Raw genomic sequence first — 26,684 nt, forward strand, 5'->3', positions numbered from 1 at the left:
TTACTACTCTCTGAAAATGATTTTGGGAAACAACTGGTCACGTGTACATGTTTACTAAGTACTGAGCTCTAGTTACGTGCTACACCTTGCGCTAGGCACATGCAAATTGCCATCAGCTGGTTCAAAGCAGAAAGACTTTCAGAAGGTACCAAAACCCAAAACTAAACTAAAAACAAAGTCTCATCCACCTAAGTTTCTCCACTTGCCCCTTGGAACATTTTGCCTTCAGGTCTGCCTTTATAATTCAATTTGAATTAAGCCTATCTGGGGGTGCCTGGTTGGCTCGGTCAGTAGAGCATGCAACACTTCATCTCAGGGTCATGGGTTTGAGCCCCACGTTGGACATAGAGATTACTTAAAAAAAAAAAAAGATTAAATAAAAATAAACCTATCTGGTAAAGAGGTTTGTGAGGAAGGCACAGTAAACATGGGACAATTTGACTTGACCATGAGGGTTTGGAATCCTTTCAGAGCCTTTCCCACTTTGCCTATTCAGAAAAAAAAAAAAAATGCTGGGTATTTGGTTACAAGCAATCAGAATGTGCAGGATTAAACACAAATTGCCAGAGCACATTACCGAGGCTTATTTTCCTTCTTGGAATAATGCCAAGTTTAATGGACAAAATCATGATGGAGTTTTTAATGAGCAAGGTGTACTGGGTTGAATACTCAGTTTTATTGTTTCTCTGGCCGCCATTGCAGAAGGCCACAGGCTTTGAATCCCAAGATGGTATGGTTTGACCCACTATAACATGAACTTGCCTTTTCACCGTTGTAGAAAGCTTATGTGATTTTGGCCTTTCTCTGGTCTGACATCTGATGCAGGGCAGAGCAAGGTTAGAGACTTGCCAACCCCAGCACGCGGCAAGCCAACCCAGGTGGGCCTCGTGCCCTCATCAGCAACCTCGTTGCCTTCACCTTAATTTGTTTTGTTGCAGATTAAAGTTGCCATTTTTTGTTGTTGTTTGTTTACTCATGCTCCAATTTCCTAACCCTGTGTGGCCATTGGTAACTTCCCTCAGAAGAGTGGTTGATCTGGGTTCCTGGTTGGGAAAGACCAGAAATACAATGAGATGTAAATCCCATAGGGATTGTGCTGGGACAAACAGTTTTTGTCGGGTCTTGGAAGGAATGGAACGTTCCCCAAGAATGAGATGTTAGAAACTACGTGTGGAGATAGTTCCACTGCTTACGAACTCTGCTGAGCGTATTTTCTCCACCCTTTTGGGTATGCATTTAGGCTCACTATTATTGTGGATTTGGGACTCTCAACTTGACATCTTCTCTCTGTTTACTTGTCCTTCACTGAAAGTGTTATCAGTTTTTGGAAATGCAGAACATGGGTTCCATGAGCTCCTCTTCTTCCCTCAGCACTTGTGATATTGACCGCTGCAAGGCTTCTATTGTTTCTTCCTTAAATTTCCATAGAAGACCAGGAAGTTCTTATGCTTTGACTATTTTTCTTTATTCACTGCCAACTCTATGATGATTACATTTTTAAAATGAAAAATAGCCATCACTTAGTGAATGTGTGCTACTTGATAGACATTTTCCATCCCGTTTTATAGGTCCTAACAATAGCCCTGTGAAGAAGCTGGTGGTCCCACTGTACACAATGACAAAACGGAGGCTTAGAGATGTTAAACTCAGTTTCTGAGCTTTTTAGGTAGTGAGTGGCAGAGCAAAGATTCAAATCCAGCACTGGCGGAATCCAAACTTTATATAGCAAGACCAAAGTGATAGGCAGGCTGGATCCTGCCCATAAGAAATAAGGGTGCAGGGGCGCCTGGGTGGCTCAGTCTGTTAAGCATCCAACTCTTGATTTCAGCTCAGGTCATGATCTCACAATTCGTGGTATCGAGCCCCACGTCGGGCTCCTTGCTGACAGCCCAGAGCCTGCCTGGGATTCTCTCTCTCTCTCTTTCTGCCCCTCCCTGCTCATGGGCTCCCTCTCTCAAAAAAAAAAAAAAAAAAAACAAACAAACAAACAAAAAAAAAAACTTGGAAAAAAAAAAGAAATAAGGGTGCATATAATGTTTCGTAACTTGAATGAAATAGTGGCCGACATTTAAAAATTAGGGCATTACATTTAAAAGTCTAGATTCCAGCTTCTCTTAAAAAAAAAAAAAATAGAAGATTCGGCCCAGTGGGCTCAGAGTCCAGCATGGAAGCAGTCAGCCATTCTTGAGGAGGCACTGCTTCCCTTAGTGGGGGCATGCCCTCTCAGGTGAGCAGCTCCCCTCCTTCTCACGTACATCTGGCATATCTTACCACTTTACCCACTTAGGTCACTGGATTGGTACCTGTATGTGTTCGATTTTGCAGTCCTTATTCCAGTCTCTAGAAACAGTCTGTTTCAGGGTTTGAGTCCTGGCTTCACCGTTTGCTAACTTTGTGCCCCTGGACAAGTTACGTAACCCCTCCAGGCCTCAGTTTTCTGACCTCTGAAGTGGGGATAAGAATAGTCCCTACCTCTTGAGGCTGCCTTGAAAATTCAACGTGGCACTCCTTATACAGCGCTCTACGCGGTGTCTGACACACGGTAAGTTTTCTCTAATAGATGCCATCATCAACCGTTATTACAGTTAACCACTCTTTGCTCAGAACCACTCTTTGTTCAGTAACCTTTTCCAAGGTCAGCCCTAAGTTGTGAAGGAGGCCATCAGAACAGTAGTCACAGAAGCACCACTGTGCTTAACAGGCAACCGAGCGCACGCCTTCGACACTAAACTGACTCCGTTCGGGTTCTACCTCGGACATTAGGGGGACCTGAGCAAATTATTTAACCTCGTTCTGACTCCGTTTCCCCATTCAGGAAAAGGGCACGAGGATTGTATCTACTTGATGAGGGTGTGGTGAAGAGCAAGTCAGTTAATACGTGTAAACGGTTTCAGAACAGGTGATCGGCATACACTGGGCCCTCAGTGGATGTTACCCACCGCTGAAAACAATAAATCAGATTGTGCGTCTGATAAGCGTGTGTTTGCTTCTGGGGAGATGCCGATAGAATGTGTCAAATTGGATCACATGGGAAATTTGGAAATTGGAAGCTGGGACTCTTGCTTGGTTTTCTACCCCCTCGGTTCCGTGACGCATTCCAGATTCGGTTCGTTCCACCTTCCTAGAAGTGCGCTTTGGAAGGCTACTCAGCAAGTCACATCCAATGGCCTCAGCCTCATCTTCTAATGGGGATAAGAATTCCGGAGACCAACTAGCCTAAAGAACACTGTCGACTCTCAAAAGAGGAGGCTGAGGCTGAGAGAGATCCTGGGGCTCACCCATAGCTAACTGGGGACAGACCAAGAGTCATCCATCAACTTTACTGGTTGAGTAGTTGCTAGAATGACGGCGGGTTTGTGCCTATTTTGACAAGTCGGGGGTGGGGCTGGGGACCCGACGTGTGGCTGATATAAGAACTCTGCTCTCTCCGCTCACCTTGCTCTTTCTGGCCCAGCCCCCTTCCTTCACGTGGCCCTGGTCCTGCCGATAGTGTGAGAGGACGGCTTTGTCTTCCCCAGGGGGACCTAGGCCCTGTGACCCTCCATTGCTTGAAGACCCTGTTTCCTGAGGGGTAATGTTTTCCCTTCCCCGTGACTTGCCTCTCTGGGCCACGTTCCGATTTCCCTGCTGGCTCGCTTGTTTCCTTGGGCTGACTGCCTTGTTTGGTGGTTTTAGTGAGGGCTCTGAGAGATGCCAGGAGTGAGGGGCTAGAGCTCCGAATGGCCTCAGTCATTGGACAGCCAGACTCGGTGATGGATGAGCCCTCTCCCCAGGGAGTTCTGGGTCAGAAGTCCAACTGATAAGTTTTTCCAGAACCGAGGAACCCAGAAACAGCGCCAGCAGCATCGTACCTCTTTTGTGGGTTTCGTATTACTTTGAAAGAAAATTCTCAGCTGCAGTTCCACATCTTACTGGCAATACAGCTCCATCCATGATAAACTTAGATATATGTGCCATGAATTGTTTTAGAGATAACATTTGGGGGGAAGGGAGGGAGGAAGGAAGAGAGGGGTCTTTAAAAAATCCCTTTCCAAATATTTCCTTTCTTCTAAGTATTGAAAAGGCACAATATAACCCTTTCTTCTCCCAAGTGAGCTCATAACTGTTTACCGAGGGGAAATACCGAATGTTTATTTATTTTGTTTAAAGGAGCTTCTTTCGTCCTGATGATTCACGTCGATGTCATTTTCCTCCTGACTCCAGAGGCTCTGAGACAAAGCCACAGCCCAAGTGATATGCCGGTGTCGGAACAATTCCTGTCCCGAAGGAAGGTATGCAACCTTCTTTATTCCCCCTTCACAGACGTCCTTGAGCCCTCGAGACGGATGTGAGCGAGTTTTTCAGTGCTCATGCAAAACAACCATCTAAACATAACAGATGACATCAGCTTGGGCTTTTCAATTCCTGGATGGCAGCGGCGTGTTAATCCAGCCTTCATCCTGGATTTCATAAACTAAAACAAGAGAGCCTGGCAAGAGGACAGCGCTGCTGCTGGGTTGAGGAAATTGATGACGGGGAAGCATGCGGGCAACCCAGTGTATAAAGCTCATAAACGTGTAGGCAGAGGCTCGGCTACCACTTTGGACAGCTGCTTCCCGCCAGCAGAGAACCACGCCGCCCGCAGGGAGCTGAGCCAGAGCCGGCGGGAAACATGAAGAGCCTCTTGCTGCTAGCCACGCTCCTGGTACCCGCGCACCTGGCGACGACCTGGAGCCCCAAGTACGCGGTCGACTGCCCCGAGCGATGCGACCGCGCCGAGTGCAAAAGCAGCCTGAGCTGCAAGCGGACAGTGCTGGACGACTGCGGCTGCTGCCGGGTGTGCGCCGCGGGCCTGGGCGAAACCTGCTACCGCACCGTCTCCGGCATGGACGGCGCCAAGTGTGGCCCGGGGCTCAGGTGTCAGTTTTACAGTGAGGAAGATGACTTTGGTGACGAGTTTGGTATCTGCAAAGGTAAAGAGTGACCCCTTGCTCCTCCCCGTCCAGGGCACACCGAGGGCTTTTAGCCAGCGTGGGAGGCAAGGAGGCTTCCCTTCGAAGGACGAGAGGGAAAGTGCAGGTGGCTTAGGAGCAAGGCCCGGCACGGGTGTTGTCACAGGGAGAGAGAGACCTCTGCGAACAGCAACTGACAGCCAGTGTGCAGGAAAGCACAGAAAGCAAGACAGCATTTCACTCATTATGTGTGTGTAGGAGACGGAAGGAAAAAAGTTGCGATGAGAAATCGTGTTACCTCCCTTTCTGGAAAACTTTAGAAACTTGACAGGTAATCTGTTTGGATGGTTTAGGTGCTGTCTCCTCTGCAAGGCAGTGATTACAGAGGTCTGCGCTTAGATAACCGCTGGTGATGTCTAGGCTGGGGCTTAGTGAGTCTTTGATGTTGAAAGGGTCCATGGGTTGGTGGGCATCTCTCAAGATCAAGTATTTCTGATGAACGCTGATGCACTTTGTGAAACAGGGTGGGGTTTGATCATGAAACGAAATGACTCACATTCTTGAAGGAGGGTACCCTGAAGTATAAAACAAGCCTCGTTCCACTTTATGGAAGTGTTTGATCACCTAGAAAAATGGCAGATGGTCTCAGACAAGTACAAATAACAGTCAAGAAAACTAAAAATTGGAAGTCTGTGAAGAATGAGAGTTTACAGACTTAAAAAAAGTGTCATTAGGTTGAAATCATAGCTAAACAATGTAGTTACACATCTGTAGAATTTATTTCAAACTCAGTGACTGTAGTTTAAAAAATGTTTGGGTCAAAAGAATGGTGATTTAAAATATATATATGGATACTTCATGATCTCATAATTAAAAGCTATTATTAAGATGAAACACATAGGCTATAGCCCCATGCATCAGTTTTATAATACAAAGCAGCTTTTAAAATGATTAAAGAGGCTGGGTAAGGTATTTCTTATATTTTCTTTCTTATTTCATTCTTATACTTTATGTAATTTAAACAGTTGTATGCTTTTATGAACGATAATAATCCACCATTGATCCAGTCTCATTCATACACCTACCTTTTAGACAAATATTTTATAAATCAATTACCTTTTCACCCGCAAAACGTTAACTACAGATTAGGAAATGAATGCTTGCAGGAGGAAGAGAACTTTATTTTTTGCTCAGTTTAGTTTTGCTTATAACCACTAAAAGGTAGAATATTGAGGAACCTTTTTTGTGCGTGTGTGTGAACATTCACGAGCATTTGTTTAAGCTGAGGAGAACCTGTATTTTCTATAAATTACAGGATTTCGCGCGAGGAATTTAGGGAGGAAGTAGTTCAACCGATCATACTTGTGACATAGCAAATATTTGCAGTGGATTGTTTTTTCTCTGGACACAAAAATTGCCTCTATCAATGGGGCTGTAAATGCCCTGTCACATGTGGGTAAAGAAATGGCACAAGGCCTATGGGATCTTTAGCAATCTACCCTTCTACTGAATGACTGAGGCAGCTGTTAACGGGATAGATTCTTAAAATGCACTTAAGATTGCTCTTCTTGGCATCCTTCAGACTGCAAGCGAGTCTGGTTTCAAACATTTTTCTCTCTGCTGGAAACAGTGACCCTGCGTGAAACTCAGCAACTTCAGACAGAGACGTTGGATTGTGCTGTAGGCGGACTCCCTCTTTCAGCCTTTGCACAGAACCGTATACGTTAGCTGCACATCCAGATGTTTTCTCAATATTCAGATGTTTGGCGTTAGGCTGCCGAGTTAACAATCAGCCAGCCAACATCTACTTACTGAACACCTGCTATCCGCCCGGCACTATTCAATACGCTAGGGGATGAAACAGAGGCACAATTGAGAATTTGGCTAAAGTTTGAGGTTTCAATGTCACTAGAGATGCACTCAAATTCCAATCCTGTATGCTCTTCTGAAAGAGGCTTTTGGGGATCCTTTTTAAGGGCTGTTCTTGCGAGCAGAGAGGCCAGTGTTTAAAACCAGGCTCCTCCGCAATCTGAAGAATGTCAGTGAGAAGAACTCTAAATCTCTTCCCCAAATAAAGTTCATTCATGTCTACCTCGATCATTCTTGTGGAAAATTAGATTGCTAAGGGCTCGGCTGCTTCACAGTTCATTTCTCCCCCATGTGTGACTACACGTACGAGAAGATTCTCATGCCAAGAGAATCCGTATTCTGCATCTATTCTGCTTGGCTGTTAAGGATGGGGGGGGTCTATCGGGATGCTGTTTATGTCATAACAATCCTGCATTTTTAATAAGTGATTTTGTTCTTTTCTCAGCATAATATGTTTGAGTCTAGGTATGAAAACACTGATGCTCTAAATGCTTCCAGATTTGAGGTATATAAGCAAAGTCTCAGCTTTCTCGTTCTTCCTAGCATGCACATCTTAGGTTTGCAGAACATTTTACTAGAAAATCCTCTTAACATCCAGGGGAACTAGGTGACCTGTACTGCCGTGTCAACAGATAAGGTAGTTGATGAAAGCTGGCACAGACTGAGGATTGAGCACTTGGTGGACAGCTGGCATCGACACCTCTCTCAGTCCCTGGGTAGCGTGGGGTCCTTTCCTATATGTTGCTATTTTAAAATAGCGAGTTGTTTGCGAGTACGGTGGATTCAAAGACAGCGTCACATCTTTTATATTTTTTTAATTTTTTTTAATGTTTATTTATTTTTGAGACAGAGAGAGACAGAGCATGAACGAGGGAGGGGAAGAGAGAGAGGGAGACACAGAACTGGAAGCAGGTTCCAGGCTCTGAGCCATCAGCCCAGAGCCCGACGCAGGGCTCGAACTCACTGACCGCAGGATCGTGACCTGGGCTGAAGTTGGACACTTAACCGACTGAGCCACCCAGGCACCCCTAAACTCCTTCGCAGCTGATCCGTAGGTCTGTTCAATTGCCCACCTCACCGACCTGTCACGGAAGCAGTCTCGCGAACCTGTCTATTGGTACCCAAGCAGAAAGTGAACAGAATTAACGTTGGTTCAAGGATGTTGGTTATGTCTAGCCGTCTTCAACTAAACTCCAGAGCAGGACACTAGAGCCGAGGTGTCCTGCTCTTGGGGTGTGATTTCACATTTGTGACTTAAAGTTTCAACTTCCCAAACTTGGGTTTTTTTAAAGAAGTGGTTTGTATCTGACAGTCAAGGTTCACGAGGCGTGTTCAGATATGGAGGCTGTGCGGGCAGGGGCTCGTGCACAAGGAGCAGCTCCCTCTCTAAACCTATCTTGTGTCCTCAGACTGTCCCTACGGCACCTTCGGGATGGAATGCAAGGAGACATGCAACTGTCAGTCTGGCATATGTGACAGAGTGACTGGCAAATGTCTGAAATTTCCCTTCCTCCAATATTCAGTAGCCAAGACTTCCAACAGGAGACTTGTTTCTACAGGTAAGAATTGACTTCAGTATAGGGGCACCTGGGTGGCGCAGTTGGTTAAGCATCCAACTTTGGCTCAGGTCACGATCTCATGATTCATGAGTTCTAGCCCCATGTCTGGCTCTATGCTGACAGCTCAGAGTCAGAAGACTGCTTCACATTCTGTGTCTTCCTCTGTATCTGCCCCTCCCCCCCTCCACCAAAAAATAAAAAAATATTAAAAAATTACTTTTAAATAAAAAAAAGAAACGATTTCAGTACAAACATCAGAACAATAATCTCACTTTCAGTTTGAATAACTTAAGCAATATAGAGGATTAGAATAAAGCATTGGTTTGAATGATTTTGTTTTTTATTTTACTCAGGGAAAGGGGTGGTGACTGAGTTCGGTTGCTGTTGTTGGGTTTTTTTTTAAAGATTTTATTAATAATTTTGAGGATTATACATTTTTCCATAAAGTTTACCCAGCCATATGGAGAATAAATATGATTGATTACCAAAGCACCTGTAATAAGAAAATAACCAAGATACACAAAGTTCCCTAAATTCTTCAGTGATGTTTATGTATAGTAGACAAAGTTACTTCTCTCTCAACTTCACATAGAAAAAATACCCTCAAGAATTTATTAGATAAGGTTTAAGAGCCAAGATAGAAAATATAGAACACTTTTTCTTTTCTTAACCAAGTGGAAGTATTTCTTTTTTTTTTTTTTTAATTTTTTTTCAACGTTTATTTATTTTTGGGACAGAGAGAGACAGAGCATGAACGGGCAAGGGGCAGAGAGAGAGGGAGACACAGAATCGGAAACAGGCTCCAGGCTCTGAGCCATCAGCCCAGAGCCTGACGCGGGGCTCGAACTCACAGACCGCGAGATCGTGACCTGGCTGAAGTCGGACGCTTAACCGACTGCGCCACCCAGGCGCCCCCAAGTGGAAGTATTTCTAAAGAATATTTCCCAGCATGTGTTTTTATAGATTTTGGAGAGGATAAGAGACAGTATCTGTGACCGAAACTTGGGAATTATCTCTAAGCCTTTGAATGAAATTGTAGTAATAGCCACATGATGCTTGTTTATGCATGTGTATTTCTTATCAGGTTGTTAGAATGTGAGAAATACAATGTATAAGATGGTGCTGTGCACATATTTGGTTACCTTGTTGGATAAACAATCAGTATAGTAAAACTTCATTAAGTTGAAAATAGCACATTTAAAACAACATGTGGTCACAGAAACTGTTAGTATCAACAAACTATGCAATTTCTCCCCCTTAGATATAAATAGTTGACAATCCAAGTCCATTTTATTTAGTTTTTGTTTCTGGTTCTTTGCGCTTCAAATTAAGATTTGAAATATTTGGCAAATGTACTTATTTCTTAATTTCACCCCCTTCTTACACATGGATACAATTTAGTATCCATTAAGAGAGTATCCATTAAGAGTACATTAAGAGAAGGAGGAAATATTGTGCTAAGAAGGGAATTATTATGCTGAAGTGTGGTTGTGCCCCTAAACATTCATCTAAACTGAAACCCCTGTTTTTAAAGCTATTAGGTGAGCATCTTTGTGACTATTTGATCTGGAAATTGAGAAAGTCATTAATAGGTTAAATACTTAGGACTTGTCCTATGGTACTTAAAAAGCAAAATGGAAAAAGATTGAGTTTTAAGTCCTAAAAAATTTGATATTAAGGTGAAATTTACACAACATAAAATTAACCATTTTGAAGTGAGCAGTTCAGTGGTAGCTAGTACATTAACAACGCTGCATAGCCGCCACTTCTGTCCAGTTCTAGAACATTCTCATTAGCTCAAAATAAAACCCCACTATCTGTTAAGCAATTGTCCCCATTCCTCAACTTCTAGCCCCTGGAAACCATCAATCTTAGACCTGCACATTTTTTTTGAATGATTTGACTACTTCAGTACAGGTTTGAAACTTACTGTCTCAGGACAGTCAGCTGTCTCAAATGCTTGCGTCTTTTTTTGTCTTATTTCGCCTTCTCAAAACTGCAGACTACAAAACACTTTAAAGAACTTCTGAATTCCTCTTCATTCATTTATGGTTGTGCCTAAACCTTTTCCACCAAGAGAGAGAGAATGGACTCCCTTGTGAATCTTTATTGGTGTTTGGGAAGAATGCTTGGGAGGCCATGAGAGCGCCTTTGGAGTAATCCTCAAGAAGGATAATAATCCTCACGTCCGTCCCTCCCATTGTATACCCAGCCACATGCCCTCTTCTCCACTGGACTGTTGGACAGTCTCTTTCCCTTCGGCGTGTCACCCTTGCTTATTTGCTTGCAGATTCTGCAGATGTCTTGACTACTAGATAGATGCCTTGGCCACACATATTTTTCTGGGTAGAAGTTACATTAGGGGTTACACACAAAAAACATTTCTATACCCAAATTAGGTATCAAAATTCTTAGTAGAAATCTATGGGAAAAGCATTGTCTGACCCGAGATGTGTGTGTGTGTGTTTTCCCGTTAGCTAAGGAGCAACAAAAATGATTACTGGTTAATCTTGGTAAACCTTAGGTTCAGGATGGGAGCAGAATATCCTAAAGGCTTTGTGGAGAGGCAGCATAGGAGCTCCGCTGCTCAGTGGTACCTTGTCTCCTTGTGACTTTCCAGGGTTCATGTGCTACCATTTATAGGAGGGGGCTTGTCTGGCTATCAACTTCACATCACCTCTGTGCGAATCTGTTTTCAAAGCCTTTGTAAACGGTGCCAACGTTTGTCAGCACAGGGACTTCTGGAGGTCCCTTCCATGCCCTGATTTCATGAGCTCGTCTTCTCTAGATTTCTATCTAATGGCTACTACGATCTTGTCAAGTGGGTTTCCTATTTCCATTTCTTGTTGTTGTTGTTTTGTAGTGAGATTTCCAATTTTCTGAGATGGGGAATTTATAAGTAGCTTTTTTTAGGGGGACAGGGACAGTAAGATCTGGAATATTTGATTACTTTGCATACATTCATCTGCTGGGCTGCACAAATCATACAGGGCTCCATTTTAGGATGTGCACTGTTGAGGCAAATACACTTCGCTACTCTTAGAAGCAGACAAATTTCATTTTGGAAAATTCTAAATATCACAAATTTTTATTTGAGCAAAAACCGTCTTTATAAAAGTTCTGCCCTTTGGTCTGCCTTCTGCCTTCTGGAGCCACAAAATAAGCTAACCCTTCTTCCATACCAGATAATAGGAAAATCTTATTAAAGATCTACTCTTACAGCATTTGCTCATTCCATAAGTATTTATTAAGTGCCTACTATGTTCCAGGCACTGTAGTAGCAATGAACAAAACAAAGCCTCTGCCTTCTTGGAGCTGATATTCTAGGGGTGGAGTGAAATAAGACATAAATAAAAAAGGCAAATGCATGTATAAGATAATGCCTGGTGGTAACAGGTGTCTGAGGAGAAATCAGTCTGTGCCAGGGGCTGACTCAGATGGGAGGTGCCAATTAACAGAGAGTGGGTGAATACAGTGAGTATAGACTCTTTGAATCTATAAAAAAATTACTGTAAATCCCTTGTAATATGAAAATAATATAGGGACGTCTGGGTGGCTCAGTCGGTTAAGCATCCGACTTTGGCTCAGGTCATGATCTCGCGTTTCATGAGTTCAAGCCCCACATCGGGTTCTGTGCTGAAAGCTCAGAGCCTGGAGTCTGCTTCAGATTCTGTGTCTCCCCCTCTCTCTGCCCCTCCCCTGCTGGTGCTCTCTCTCTGTCTCTCAAAAAATGAATAAATGTTAAAAAAAATGAAAAAAAAAAACTGTTCTTGATCTTAGGGTTATCAACATTTGGACATGCATGATTTGTATTCCTTCTCATTTCAGAGCATGACATGGCATCCGGAGACGGCAATACTGTGACAGAAGAACTTGTAAAAAAGAATACCCGCTCACCTGTAATGAAATGGTTAAATCCTCGCTGAGCCTGGGTGGGGTTTCTGAGAGAAGACTCTTATCTTAATGGTCATTCAACACACAGCCAACATTTTAGGAACTGTCTAGATTATAGCATATGGACATGTGATATCGGGAGGCCAAGTGTGGGGGTCCAGAAAAAAAAATAATAAAGTAGGCTACTAACAATCCATAAAATGCATATGACTGAACACTTTTAGATCTTTGTGAAATATATGAATACATACAGATTTGTTAAATATGTGTTTATAGTAATACTGAAGAATGGAGAACACAATTTAGATCATATTAACGTGGACGCAGATCAGCCCCAGAGGAAGCTAAAGCTGAAGGCCACAGTGCCTGTGACTCGGATGTGCATTGATGCTGGGATACAGGATGGAGGGAGAGTTCGGAGCGAGAGAAGGTGGGGGCGGGTGGGGGAGTATGGTATTTAGGTCTTCCCTATAGTAGCACCAATAGAATTTAATTGTGCTTTTTTTTTTTTTTTTTAACTTTGGGAAAAGTAAACACAAAACCAGCCCTGAAGGAAGGGGGATAGTTGAAGCTTGTAGGAGATTGGGTAGCAGCCCCCATAGTGAGGCAGGTTTCAAAGGCTACTACGTGTCATTCCCAGATGACCGCATCTGAAGGGAGATTCTGGGGCAGAGGGCAAACTCCTGTAAATGGTTTTAAAGAAGGCCACCTCAGACCGAGAGAGCCAGGCAGTATTTTTCCCACTTAGAGGAGGTGGGAAGGTAAATATTTACATAATTTTGTCAACGATTTATGTTAGTATGAGTCATCCAAACAGACATACTCATCACCCTCCACTGTTCGTTTAAAACGGGTAGAATAAAGGTATAACACTCTAAGGTTTCCAAACCCCCAAGGCATGGTAAATTTATTATTAGTAATTATAGTTATATTTACAGTAATAAGCACAAGAGAACCCTGGGAATAACTTAGTCATGACAGATGTATACAATGTCAGAAAATGAGCAACAGAAGGAATTTATTGAAAACCAGTGCAGTGACTTAGAAGCGTTTTAGGTTTAAAGTAGAAAATACTTTTTAAGAGGTTTGGAAGAGAGTCAAGAAGCGTCAGCTTTAAAATAGGGCTCATTTTCTTATTTTTCTTTCCTTCAAAGTCAGTTGATAAGTGGAATTATGAGCACACGGGAGGATCTCAGCACAAACGGGACGGTTGTACTAGATTTTGTTAGGAAACGTTTGCAGACCTGTTTTATTTGGAGTGAAGATTATTTAAGGATTATTTCACTATTTGCCTATGTTTTATTCTCAAAGTTTGCCACAGAGTTGTGAATGCGTGTGTGGGAAGGTCTTGGATCATGAGCTGCATAAGCTATTGGATTTGTTTTAAAAGGAAAAGTTTATGGCTGCTCAATAAAAATACAAGACAGCTGCTCTGAGTCCATTCATGACTTTGTTAAATCATTAAAAGTTATTTAAAAGATTCACTTGATGTAGTGCTGGATGGCTCGGTTGGTTGAGCGACCCGCTCTTGATGGCTCTTGATTTCAGCTTTGGTCATGATCTCATGGTTCATGGGATCAAGCCCCGGGTCGGGCTCTGCACTGACAGCACAGAACCTGCCTGGGATTCTCTGTTGCCCTCTCTCTCTGCCCCTCCCCCATTCGCTTACACGTGTGCTCTCTCTCAAAATAAGCATTTTTTAAAAAAAAGTTTCATCCAATGAACAAAAAATCTGTGTGCCTATTAAAAGTTGGCTTCTCAACTGAATTTGCTGCTACAGATAAGCATTTTCTGTCAAAGCATGAGGCTAGAATATTTATTTCTTTGCCTCACATTTTTGGTCTACCCATGCCTTATAGGTCCCTGAAACGTAGGTCCCTAAATATTAATCCATTCTGTAGAGACAAAAACAAAACAACACCTCTGTCAGTGTTTTGAAGATACTTACACTTTAGAAGGTGTCTGCAAAGACAGATCTTTTGGTGTCTGTAAAAGAATAGAGTAGCATTTGGCTTTGGAGCTTGAGAGTATCGTGTCCAAGAACAGTATAGTTTCACTTAGCTTTATTATGGGCAAATTAGGAAACCATTTAAATGAATTGACACAATGCCCCCCCAAAAATTTGTCTGTATTAGCAAAAACATCAATCTGCCTGATTTTTTTCCTTTTTTTAAGATGGAAGAAACAAAGTGAATGAGATAAAAAGTTCTATCAATGTGTTATCAATGTGAGATATTCATATTATTATTAAATAAGAACAATGTATGTTTTTATGTCTTTACATAAGACATATGTTTGTATGTCTTTACTCTTACCAGTGTGCAGTGGGTTTCAGGACACGCTTTCAGGGAGTGAGATTACTTAAATATCTGCATCTGTATCTGTATCTGACTTGGCCTGAAGCCCAGGCTGCAGTTCAAATGTCCCTCTGGGGAAGGGCTGACAGTGGAACAAGAGCTAGACCAGGGCAGGACTTGCCTCTGGTCCTTGTTCTGCAGCCTGGGAGATCATGGTCAATATAATTGAACAAAGGTGGGTTCATCTGTTCTCAGTCGCAGGCATGTTTTCTAGTTGCCCAGCTTCCTGTTACTGGGACCCCTCTGTGCATTTCACTTCAAGTGCTGGTACTGGTCTGTCTCAAATTGCTCTGTAGCCTTCTGACTCTATTCTTGATGGAAGTGGCCTCCAAAATCTTTGGATTTTGTACTTTTTGACTGCAATACTTTTGAGCATGCCATTTTAAACTGAATACATAGCGTAGTGTTAATACACTATGTTCGTTATAGCACATATACTCAAAGTAGAAATTTTTAAGGGATTAAAAAATAAATAGAAACAGGAGTTCTGAGATTTTTTTCCTACACCCCTATGGACTATCATGGGAAACACTGGAGAAGTAAAAGAAAATGCCAAATGTCACTGGTTCCTAGTGAGGCTCAACCTCATTTGATATTGAAGAGAAACCAAACTGGCACATATTCCACACAATAAATAGTTCTGGAATGAATGGATTAGTGGATGAATAGTTGGATGGATAAATGGATGAATGGAAGGATGGATGGGTAGATAGGTGGGTAGAAGGATGTTTGGGAAGAAAGATGGAAGAGACTTGGGTGAGTGGATGTCTGGAGGAACGAATAAACGAATGAATGAATGAATGAATGAATGAAGCAGGTGACAGGCCTATCTCCAGCAGAACCGATGGAGCAGATGGCCTCCCATCCCTTTCATCTACCAGCTCCCATCTCCTTGATGGCTGTTATCCTGCCTATTAGGACCCTAGGAGATTGAAAAACTGGCTGCATCCGTGAGAGTCAGTAAATCTGACAAGTAAGGTTGTCCAAGGCCACAGCAACAGGGAGTGCTTCTCCATCAAGCAGTGGGGACATCACCTGTGGTAACAAAATGTGTAAGGTAACTTTAGTGGTAGCCAGATTGCATTGTCATTTTCTGTGAAAGGCAGTTCAGGAGGACTGTTGTTTCCATTCTGTATTTGTTTCCTTTCCTTTATCCTGAGGTCCCTAGGAGTAAAGGATCCATAGATATAATTCAACATCACAACAGATATTTGGAGGGAGAACTGATTATTTCTGATTGCCCATGTGTAGTGTTAATCATTGAGTTAAGGCCTGGCTTTAAAAGGACGCATGTTATAGACCTGCAATTCTTTATTATTCATTAGAATTACCTAGAGGCCTTGCTAACACACAAAGTGCTTATTTGTTATGTCTGAGATGAGGCCCAAAGATTTTCCACTGTTACAAGTTCCCCAGGTGATGCAGACACTCTGGGTCCAGGGACCTTACTTTGAGAATCACTGATACAGGGATATCTAGACTTGCCTAGAAAGGAAAGAAACTAAGGTGTGATCGAAACCAATTCTTGCTGGCCTTATGAAAGAATGTGCTGCAAGATTTCTTAACCGGTTGTTTCATTCACCTTATTTTTGTTGTTTAAAGATACTTAGCTAAGCCACCGGGAGGGTTGAAAAATGTCAGAGAAACTTTAAATTGTGGGGACTTGTCAGGGACAAGTGGCAAACCATCAAAGAAGGATGGAGGTGAAAGAACCAGAGAATTTGGAAGCAGTCAGGGAGTTTGTGGTCTCACAGGAAGACATTCAAGAAGAGTGACCAGTGGCACCATGTGTCATGAAGAGACCAGGGAGAGCTAAAGAGTCCTCAGGAGGACCATTCTAAAGCAATGATAGAGTCTGTTGTGATTATATTAACCCAGTTAACACAATTCCATTTATACAGGTCCTTGTGACATAACTCTCACAGAGTAGATGTGTTTATACGTTTTCCAGCCCTCTAGGAACTACGGGAGTACACAGAAATCTGAAATATTGGAGTTCAGAAGAGAAGCCTAAAGAATTCTAGTCTAAACCTTTTATTTTACAGATGAAACACCTAGGCCCAAATAAATTTGGTGATAAAATGTGTGTGGTAGTGAAAACTACTACTTATCATTGTACCACTTTTAGCCGTTCAATATTTTTAAAGGAAAACATTCATATTTGTAGTTTACCTACCACATATTTAAAAAATATATACACATAGGGGTGCTTGGATGGCTCAGTCGGTTAAGTATCTGACTTCGGCTTAGGTCATAACCTCTCGGTTCATGAGTTCGAGCCCCCCACATCGGGCTCTGTGCTGACAGTTTAGGGCCTGGGGCTTGCTCCAGATTCTATGTCTCCCTCTCTCTCTTCCCCTCCCCTGCTCATGCTCTGTGTCTCTCTCTCTCTCAAAAATAAACATTAAAAAAATTTTAGAAATATATACATACATATCTATATTAAGACCTAAAAGGTATACATCTTTTCACACAAAAATTCTATTGTTATGAATTTATCCTAAGGAAATAATTGTTTTGAGAGTACAAAAACATATACAGTAAAACCTTGGTTTGCGAGCGTAATTCGTTCCGGAAACATACCTGTAATACAAAGCCCTTGTATATCAAAGCGAATTCCATTGGCTCAGTTGTGATCATGTGACATTCGGCGTCACATACTACTTGTACAGCAAGACATTGCTCCTTTATCAAGTTAAAATTTATTAGAAATGTTTGCTTGTCTTGTGGAACACTTGCAGAGCAAGTTACTCCCAATCCAAGGTCTTAACTGTATACAAAAAAAAGTTGTAATGTTTTGTTAGTAATTGTAAGTAATCTGAAAAGGTCATTGGTGGGGTATTTGATAAAGAAATGGCAGTGTAGCCATGAACTGACTACAACCTAGTCATTGTAAATGATGAAGTGTGTTTAGAATGACTGACAGAGGATGTGTTCACTCCAAAGCACAAGGTGACAACGTAATCAGGGCCAGGAGTTGGTCAGGTGTGTGGCTGCCTAAACACAGAGTCCCTCTCCCCAGTTCGAAAGCAGCTATTTTTTTTATTATCAAGTTAAATAACATATAGTGTAGTCTTGGTTTCTGGAGTACAATCCAGTGATTCATCCCTTACCTATAACACCTATTCATCCCAACAAGTGCCCTCCTTAATACCCATCACCATTTTCACCATCCTCATCAACCCTCAGTTTGTTCTCTGTATTTAGGAGTCTTATGGTTTTCCTCCTCTTTATTTTTATCTTATTTTTCCTTCCCTTCCCCTATGATCATCTGTTAAGTTTCTAAAATTCCACATATGAGTGAAGTCATACGATATCTCTCTTTGACTTATTTCTCTTAATGTAATACCCTCCAGTTCCATCCATGTTGTTGCAAATGGCAAGATTTCATTCTTTTTCATCATCGAGTAGTATTTCAGTGTGTGTGTGTGTGTGTGTGTATCACATCTTCTTAATCCATTCATCAGTGGATGGACATTTGGGCTCTTTCCATAATTCGGGCATTGTTAATAGTGCGAAAGCAGCTACTTTTTAAACACTTTAGTTTTTTATAGAAACAACAATCCTCTTTTGCGTTGCTGGTTTATTGACCTACACTGAATTTTTATTCAGGTTTGCAATAGTGATAACTGGTGCAAACAGGTTCGGTAACAAATACAACAGACTCTTGGTATGCCTCTATTTCAACTGGCAGAAATGCAAGTCTTCAGGTGCACCCCAGAGGGAGGTCTGTGTGCCTGCACCCTTTAGCGTACACCCTGGATATCATAGCTGTATGTTATCCAGAGAGAACAGAGACACATGGTGATCTCAGTGAAGTCACTACGGGGAGATCGCTTAAGAACACTTCTCTATAGTAAGTGGAAAAAAGCATGCTACGATGCCATAGGGATAATCTTATTCTGTGAAAAAAATATATAAATAGAGATAGTAAGAGTGATGCCTATCTTATTCTTTATATCTGTACCTATATTCTGAAAGTTTTGCCACTAATTTTATAATTGGCAAAAAGAATAAAGCTCTCTTCGTTTTTTGAAAGTTTCAATTGTAGCAAATGTAAACAAATGAAGATGACTTTGTGGTTTATTGCGTACATGGTGACTAAAGGGAATAATCCTATATTTCAGTGGCTTTGTGATGTACTTTGTCATCTTGGCACTCGGTTAGATACAGAAATAGGATTTCAAACCAATTCAATGTAGAGAATTATAATTTTCTGATAAATCCTAGAAAGGCTACAAAGCACATTAGCACATTATACTTCTCTCTTCTGGAAGAAAATCTTTTGGTCTGACAGAAGCAAAGCCAGTGAATCCTTAGTAAGTATAGATGAAGGTCTCTGGATCATAGGTACACATTTTAAAGTACAATATACCTTCTGCACCTATGCACAGAAATGCTATCTGCTTAAGCTGGTGGTTAGGCCACCAGGGTTTTAAAGTATTTCCTGACACCTGTGAAGTTGGTAAATATTTCCTGTTTTTGTTGTGTCTAGAGAAAACAGGAATTTACAACTTGGAAGCGATTATTAAACAAACGTTGTGAACGACCTCTACGTATGTACTTCCCTGGTATGAGGCTTCATTTTCTTCAAATCTATCATAACATATTTCTCTTAAGGGAAAAATGTGATTGTCACACTAATCCGACAGCTAACTGAATGGTGGAAGACAAACCTTTGAACCAGGAGGAATGGCACCTTATCTTAGACGTGGGGTGGGTACTATGCAGTTTCAGAACTTAAATATAAGTTTAATTATAAGTCTTTAAGAGTTAGCAAAACAGAGAAAGTGAGCAATAAATCCCTATCGATGGCTCTGGGCTAACAATACATAGTTAACCTATTTGAAAAATATTTGTGATTATCTTAAGTACTATTGAAGGACCTTAGATTTTTGAGTCAAAGGGAGCCGGGATTAACTCATTATCATATTCATTAATTATTGACTTTGGTTTGTTACTTACCCACGCTGCCCCTTAGTGTCCTCTGCGAAAAGTGTGGCTAATGGCTCATGTACAACGTTGTAAGGACCTTGACCCATGTTCTATGCATGCCATTTTATCCTATCATTGCATCTGCCATGTACTAAGCTTTCTAATAAATGGCAGATCATTTAAAGCATTGTCATATAAGCCAACTTTCCTGTGTATTTCATATGTCCATTAATTGCAACAAGACTGAAGCATTTCAAACATTGTAAGTGTTCCATTAAAGACAGATACATAAAGACATTGAAGAAAACTGACTCCTTAACACACTTGAAGACGTCCATAAAAGGTAAATGCCCATGAGTGAAATTCAATTAATATCATTTGAAACTCTCTCACAATTCTACAAAAGACGTGACTATTTTTAAAGAACAAATAATAGTGTTCTATTTAAATCTCCAAACAATTATTAGCATGCTCCTGAAAGAAAAAAAAAAAAGGTACAATGCTCCAGGAGAATGCAAGGGAGCCCTACAGATGTGGCACACTTCCCTGCATGTTATTTTTAGTTTTCTATTCCTGCCTTTTATTTTGGGACTTGGCCCGCTTCCTTTGTAGTTTCCCCTTAACTTGTTCATACCTTTCTTTCTGATATAATGCATTTTAAGCTGCCTTTTTTTTTTCACCTCTCAAAGGAAGCTCAAGGAATGTTGGCCAGCTCAGAAATCCCTGCTAGTCTTGGCAGTAGCCGAGATCTTGGTTTGAAAACAACCTTGGAAACCCAGGATCATGGTTGACTCTCTAGTTATTTAATGAATCAGAGCTAGGGAGGCATCTGAGACCAGAGATCAGTAGATTTTGAATACCATTTTCTTGAAATTGTTTCTTGGCCTCTGGAAACCAGAGGAATTTGAAAATGTACTCATTTCTCTTAGACTCACACAAAAGCTAAATCCAGTTTAAAAAATAAGGAGAAAGCGCGGTAGATGTACTAGAGGGCTATTTCGCCTTTTACCCATGAGCAGTTAGGCGGTCTGCTTGGAGGAGAATTCGTTTCGCACAGGGTCAACGGAAGCAGGGTGAAGAGATGAGGTGTGGTCCCTGTCTTTAAAGAGCCTTGTGGAGATGGGATAGGGAGAACTGAAACACACAGGTGTCCAATTCAATCATGGGGGTACTTTGTGGTTGTTTGGTCGAGAGCAAAATGAAACAAAACAGTGGAAAAATGGACTCCGGCTGACGTCAACAAAAATGTAATGTCTTGGTAGGATGGGGGTGCCTCACAAAATGGAAAAACAGGGGCAACTGGGTGGTTCAGTCGGTTGAGCATCCGACTTCAACTCAGGTCATGATCTCGTGGTTTGTGGGTTCAAGCACCGCGTTGGGCTCTATGCTGACAGCTGGGACCTTGGAACCTGCTTTGCATTCTGTATGTGTGTGTGTGTGTGTGTGTCTCTCTCTCTGCCCCGCCCCTGCTCACTCTCTCTCTCTCAAAAATAAATAAACATTAAAATGGAAAAACAAAACACCTGCTGAATCCATTGGTTTGGAGGAGGCAGGGCAACTGGGGAGGTGCAGGTGACAGGAGCGACCACACATTACACCGGGGTGCTGCTGCTGGGACAAAGAGTCACAGTCATTTTGTGCATATTCTAGTGCTTCTCAGTTGTTCCACGCCTCTCTGAAACTCCTTTTTTGGGATGTTGTCCTCTGACCTTATGGCCCTTTTTAACAAATAGCTCGATGGTGACAAACATTCTTCCCTTGTAGCTGGGTTTCATTTTTGGATGTAGCCAATGCCCTTCAGAACCCAGTCTGGCCCATAAGATGTTGATCAATTTGGGCAGTGCTGTTTTGCTGAAAAACAAGTTGTGAAAGACAACAAGAAAGAGTAGAATCTGAGCCGGAAGGAGTGCTTTAGAGAACCACGAACTCACCCCATGGTCTTGGGGATTTAGGAAGTAGGAGCCCACTGTAGGTCATTTCTGTTGGTGCTTTTGGGAGAAACACTGAAAGTGTTGCTCAGGTGTTTTTTGCAAGTTGGTTGAAGCTTCTTCATGGATGAAGCAGAGGCGTGGCCAGGTTCATGGCCATGGTGTCAGTGGCAGGAAGCAATCACAGTTCGACTGCTCCCTTTATCTATCTCATAGTCTGGCCATTGATTTCTTTTTTTTTTTTTCCTTAAATAACTTTATTTGATATCAAAGGCAAAAACATTATTATTCACAATTGCTTGAAGGCAAAATTGTCTTTTGAAAAATCCACTTATTAAACAGCTATTTTTATATTTTATATTTTTATATACATTTATGAAGAACAGTTATATTCTTCATCTTGAAGTATTATTTTTAAAAACCTTCTTCCCTTCCATCCTACCTAAATGGCTGCAACTTATGCTTCAACAGGAAAAAAAAGCATACAATATGTGCACAAATTGAGAGAGGGAATCTTAACTTTTGGGGTATTTGGGCGAAGGGTATGTGAGAATTTTTTCTCTTCTTAAAGTTGTCTATAAATCTGAAATTAGGTCAAAGCAAATATTAAAAAGGGGATCACTGATGGTTTGATGAGTATTTCCAGGCTGCTTCCTTTACTGTCTTTTCTCATCGTCTTTACAACAATTAGATCAACATAACGCCTGTTACAAACCTTCAAAAGCTGCCACTCTTAGGAAATATGCTCAGGGTGCTGACCCCCCTTTTGCTTCAGAGGCTCTGGAAAGCATTATCTCTCCATCTCTGAGTCTCCATGGGCGCCATGACACACAAAAGCAACAATAAAAGCCAAGACAGAAGCATCGAGGGACTAGAACACCTACTTTTTGTAGGCAGAGAAGCAGCAAGGCCAGCAAGGGCCAAGCCAAGATGGCACCAACACCCACAGCATGGCAGCAATTAGAGGGGGTGTCCATACCCTAGTGAGATGATACATTGGAGGCTGGGGAGGAGTTCCCCAGGGCAGGTGCAAATCTCCTCTTAACCCTATGATCATTGTCACTCATTCCAAAGTACCACATCTGGTCAACATGCCTTTTTTTATTTGTGCAATTATTTTCCGGGCAATAAAGAATGTATGGATCCAGCAATCCCATGTCTGGGCATTTATCCAAAGAGAATGAAACCACAAACTTGAAAATATATGTCCCCCCCCATATACACTGCAACATCATTTATGATAGTGAAGACATGGAAACAATCTAAGTATTCATGGATGGTTGAATAGATAAAGAAATTGTGGTACACACACACACACACACATACACACACACACACACTGGAATATTATTCAGTCATAAAAAAAGAAAATCTTGCCATTTTTAACAACATGGATGGTATGCATGGATCTTGAAGACATTATACTGAGTGAAATAAGTCAGACAAAGAAAGACAAATACTAAATGACCTCATTTATATGTGGAATTTAAAAACCAAAACCAAAACAAACAAACAAACAAACAAACAAACAAAAAACAAGTTAATAGATATGGAGAACAGATTGGTGGCCGCTAGAGGTGTGGCAGAAATGGACAAAATGAGTGAAGGTGGTCAAAAGGTACAAACTTTCATTTATACATAAATCAGTCATAAGGATAAATGCAGAACATGGTGACTAGGGTTATTAACACTGTACTGCATCTTTGAACGTTGCTAAGTAGATTTTAAAAGTTCTCATCACAAGAAAAAAATTTTGGAACTAGGTAGGGTGATGGATGTTAACCAGAGTTACCTTGGTGATGATTTCACAATGTATGCCAATTATTAAACCATTAAGCTGTGCACCTGACACTAATATAATGTTATATGTCACTTATGCCTCAAAAAAAAAAAGAATTAATGAACTATGTTTACTTGTTCTTATTCAAGCAAGATTAACATTCCATTTTCAGAGATGAGGTTTTAATAGATGGGGAGATTATTAGTATATTTATACACTTCCATCTTTATAGGTTGGTGGCTGTGCTGGAGATTGCCCTGGCATGTCAGGACTGTAATTCTGAAACTGTGAAATTCAGGATAAACGTGAATTTTGACTGCTCAGTGGGTGAACACTTCAGATGGGAAAAACTGGACGGGATGTTTTCATCTTTTCCAGAGCGTTTTCTTTCCCGTGAGTGCTGCCCTCATGGAGTTTTTTTATGTGTTCTGAAGTAAGGAGGAAAGAGACAGGGAGCCAGTCGCCTGGGGAAGAAAGTGTCCCAGGGCACTGGGGGGACTCTTCTCAGATGCCCTGTTTACTGATGGACAAGGGGGCTGGGATGTGGGTGGCTTTGGGATTTCTTCTTTGGGGAGATTTGATGTGACTTTTAGAATGGCACACCTTGGCTGTGATGAAGTGATCTCCACTCATCACACTGTGGGAAAAGTTTTTCCTTTAATGACTCGAAAACATGGGCTTGTTATTCTGAAAAAGCAGAGCACATCCTCATTCCACACAAACAATGTGACACAGACCTGGACCTGGGCCAAGGTTTTCTATGAATAGAACTTAGCAAAGAGCATGTTAGAAACACTCTGGATTCACATGGCAATCCTGGATGCCTGATCTCAACAAAGGAAACGATTTACCTGCTCTTCAAAGGTGGAAATTAAGAGGATTCCCTCTTGAACTCCTACACATAATCAGACCAGGGCTTCCTGGTTAGATCCTGTAGCTGTCTGCACTACTGAGATGATGTTGGTGCCTGCCATCTGGGAGGCATTTGCTTCTGAGGTGCATTTCAAGAATTCTGGTGGATTTCAACTGAGAATACACATCAATAAGATGCCCCAGGGGCAGTGGATGGTATTGAACAGGCAAGTGCCATCTGGTCCGGCCTGCACTGTGCTCTGCACATGTGATGTTTTTGTCTAGGTTTGCTTGATCACAAGGAACAGAAATCCAGTCAAAAGGGCTCACGTTATAAAATGGGGGGGGGGGTGCTATTTTGAGGATATAGAAACCTTATAAAGTAGGTTGGCTCTATGGGAATTAAGGAGGATCTGGAACAGACACAACTCCCCTCTCTCCCTCTGTTGTCAGTACTCTTGGGACTTTGCTCCTAACCTTGTTTGACTCTTCATGCCTGGTCCATCCTCTTTGCTGTCAGTTGGCTTCTTCTGGTTAACCATAATGTTAATAATCATAATGTAATACCAGTAGTGGCTATCACTTTTTGCGTGTTTATTCTGCAAATGCCATGTTCTGAGAGCTTTATGTGTATTAGAATTAGTTTAGTCTTCACAACAGCCCCACGAGGCAGGTACTACTTTTATACCCATTTTTCCAATTGAGTACGTTGAGGCATAGCAAGGGAGAGTAGCTCACCCAGGATCACACAGCTGGTACGGGCAGAGGTGAGTCTCTAATTCGGGCAATTTGGCTCCGTTTTAACTCCTCCATTACTTTGGGCTGCTCAAGGTATTGCCATGTTTCGGCAGTAATTCCTTCCCCAGCCCTACGTAAAAATTTTTTTTCTAGAGTTCCAACACACTAGTTGATTACAGGACAGTCTCTGAATACATTAGCACAAATTTGTGAGAAAAAAAAATTTGCTTCGGCACAGGCCAACCAGCTCACTTTTTTAAAAAAAAAATGTATCTATCATAGCTCTTTCACTACAAATTCAAATTATGTGTTGGTGGCAAAGGACAGAAACTCAGTATAAAATCATTTAAATTAAAAAAAGGGAAGGTATTGGCTCTTTAACTGGGAATCTCAGAAAGTGGGTCCTGCCAGCTTCAGGCTTGGCTTAATCCAGGGTCTACACTTATGTCATCGGGATTCTATCTCCTTCCTTGTCTCTCAGGAGCAGGCAGTCTGGGGGTGCCCATCTAGTGCAGTGACTCCAGAAGTTTCTCAATTAGCTACAGCAGAATAGTCCCCGCATGTGCCTTGGTGGGATAGTCTGAGTGACTAGGCCATGGTTGGGGGTGACTATGGAAGAATCATCCATAGTCACAATCAGCTACACCTACAGGTGAGATGGGGCATAGTTCACAAGCTACCAAGGATCTGAAAGGCTAGAACCAGGAGGAAGTCTCTGGTAAGAGGGCATGGGAAAAGCAATGTGGTGACATTGACACATCCAAGTAGATAAGTTCTGGGAAGCATATTACAGCATCTGACCTTAGGAGAAAGAAACGTTTAGGTTCCAGGGACATGAATCTTGTCCATGTTGCACAACTAACTAAGGGAATAACATTCGGCAGGTAACTCAGTCTCTCTGGGCCACTGTTTCCTCGTCTGTAAGATGAGTGGCTTTGTCTACTGACCTCTGAGATCCCTTTGCATTATTCTATCTTTAAAGTCTTGAATTAGACTTTGATCCTCTAGGCTGTAGTGATTCATCTCATTGCCTGAGATGATCGAGAATAAAAAGACTAAGTCCAGGAAGGATGTACTCATGATCCACGAGCATACTGTAGAGCTGGCTTCCCATGTAACACAATTTGAAGGAAATAGAATTGTCACTTGCCCTCAAACTTCCCCCAGTCTAGCATAGTGCCTGAAACTCCAGTCATGATACATTTTTAGGTTTGGGGTCAAAGACCCAAGTTATTGGCCACTATGCTTGTCCATCTCTCACTAATCACACTGGATTTAATGCATCTTGTTCTCTTGCCTATAATGTCCCTCTGACTCCCATCCTTTGCCAAGTTAACTCTTAGTCATTCTTCACATTTCTATGGAACCATCCATTTTTTAGGGAAACATTCCTGAATTTCTAGACTTAGCTAAATTCCTGTCTGATATGCTTTGCAGGCACCGGTCAAATTTCTCTGCAGGCATCTATGGCGGATGCAATTATCTATCAATTAGGCACACACTAAGTCTTTTCACGAGACTATAAGCTCCATGAAGATACAAATTGCATCTAATTGTCTTCATTCACTATTTATCTCTAAGAAGTACATAGTGCTTGGCCTATAATAGAGACCCAATAACCATTCATTCCAAGTTTAGTGTTAAGGTGGTTTGCTTCATCAGGGAAAATTGTATATAGTAGCAAAATTTATCTTTGTGCATTTCTCTTCAACTTACATTTTACAAATGTGGTCTATGATTGGCTAAGGCAGTGAAAGGTGAGAAAAGAAGGTCCCAGACCTTCCACCCTTTCACTTAGTCAGGAGATAGCAGATGTGATCAGGCTTTTCTTCCTTGACATT

General features: G+C 41.7%; 1 protein-coding gene across 1 annotated transcript; it reads left to right on the top strand.

The window, feature by feature from the left end:
• Positions 1 to 4,506: 4,506 nt before the first annotated feature.
• Positions 4,507 to 12,673, top strand: ESM1 (endothelial cell specific molecule 1). Its single transcript, XM_047866302.1, has 3 exons — positions 4,507 to 4,952; positions 8,210 to 8,359; positions 12,188 to 12,673. The coding sequence occupies exons 1-3, from the start codon at positions 4,652 to 4,654 to the stop codon at positions 12,283 to 12,285; spliced, it is 549 nt and encodes a 182-aa protein (XP_047722258.1). The 5' UTR covers positions 4,507 to 4,651; the 3' UTR covers positions 12,286 to 12,673.
• Positions 12,674 to 26,684: the final 14,011 nt, after the last annotated feature.

Source organism: Prionailurus viverrinus, chromosome A1 (genome assembly GCF_022837055.1).
Source record: "Prionailurus viverrinus isolate Anna chromosome A1, UM_Priviv_1.0, whole genome shotgun sequence".
Lineage (NCBI taxonomy): Eukaryota > Metazoa > Chordata > Mammalia > Carnivora > Felidae > Prionailurus > Prionailurus viverrinus.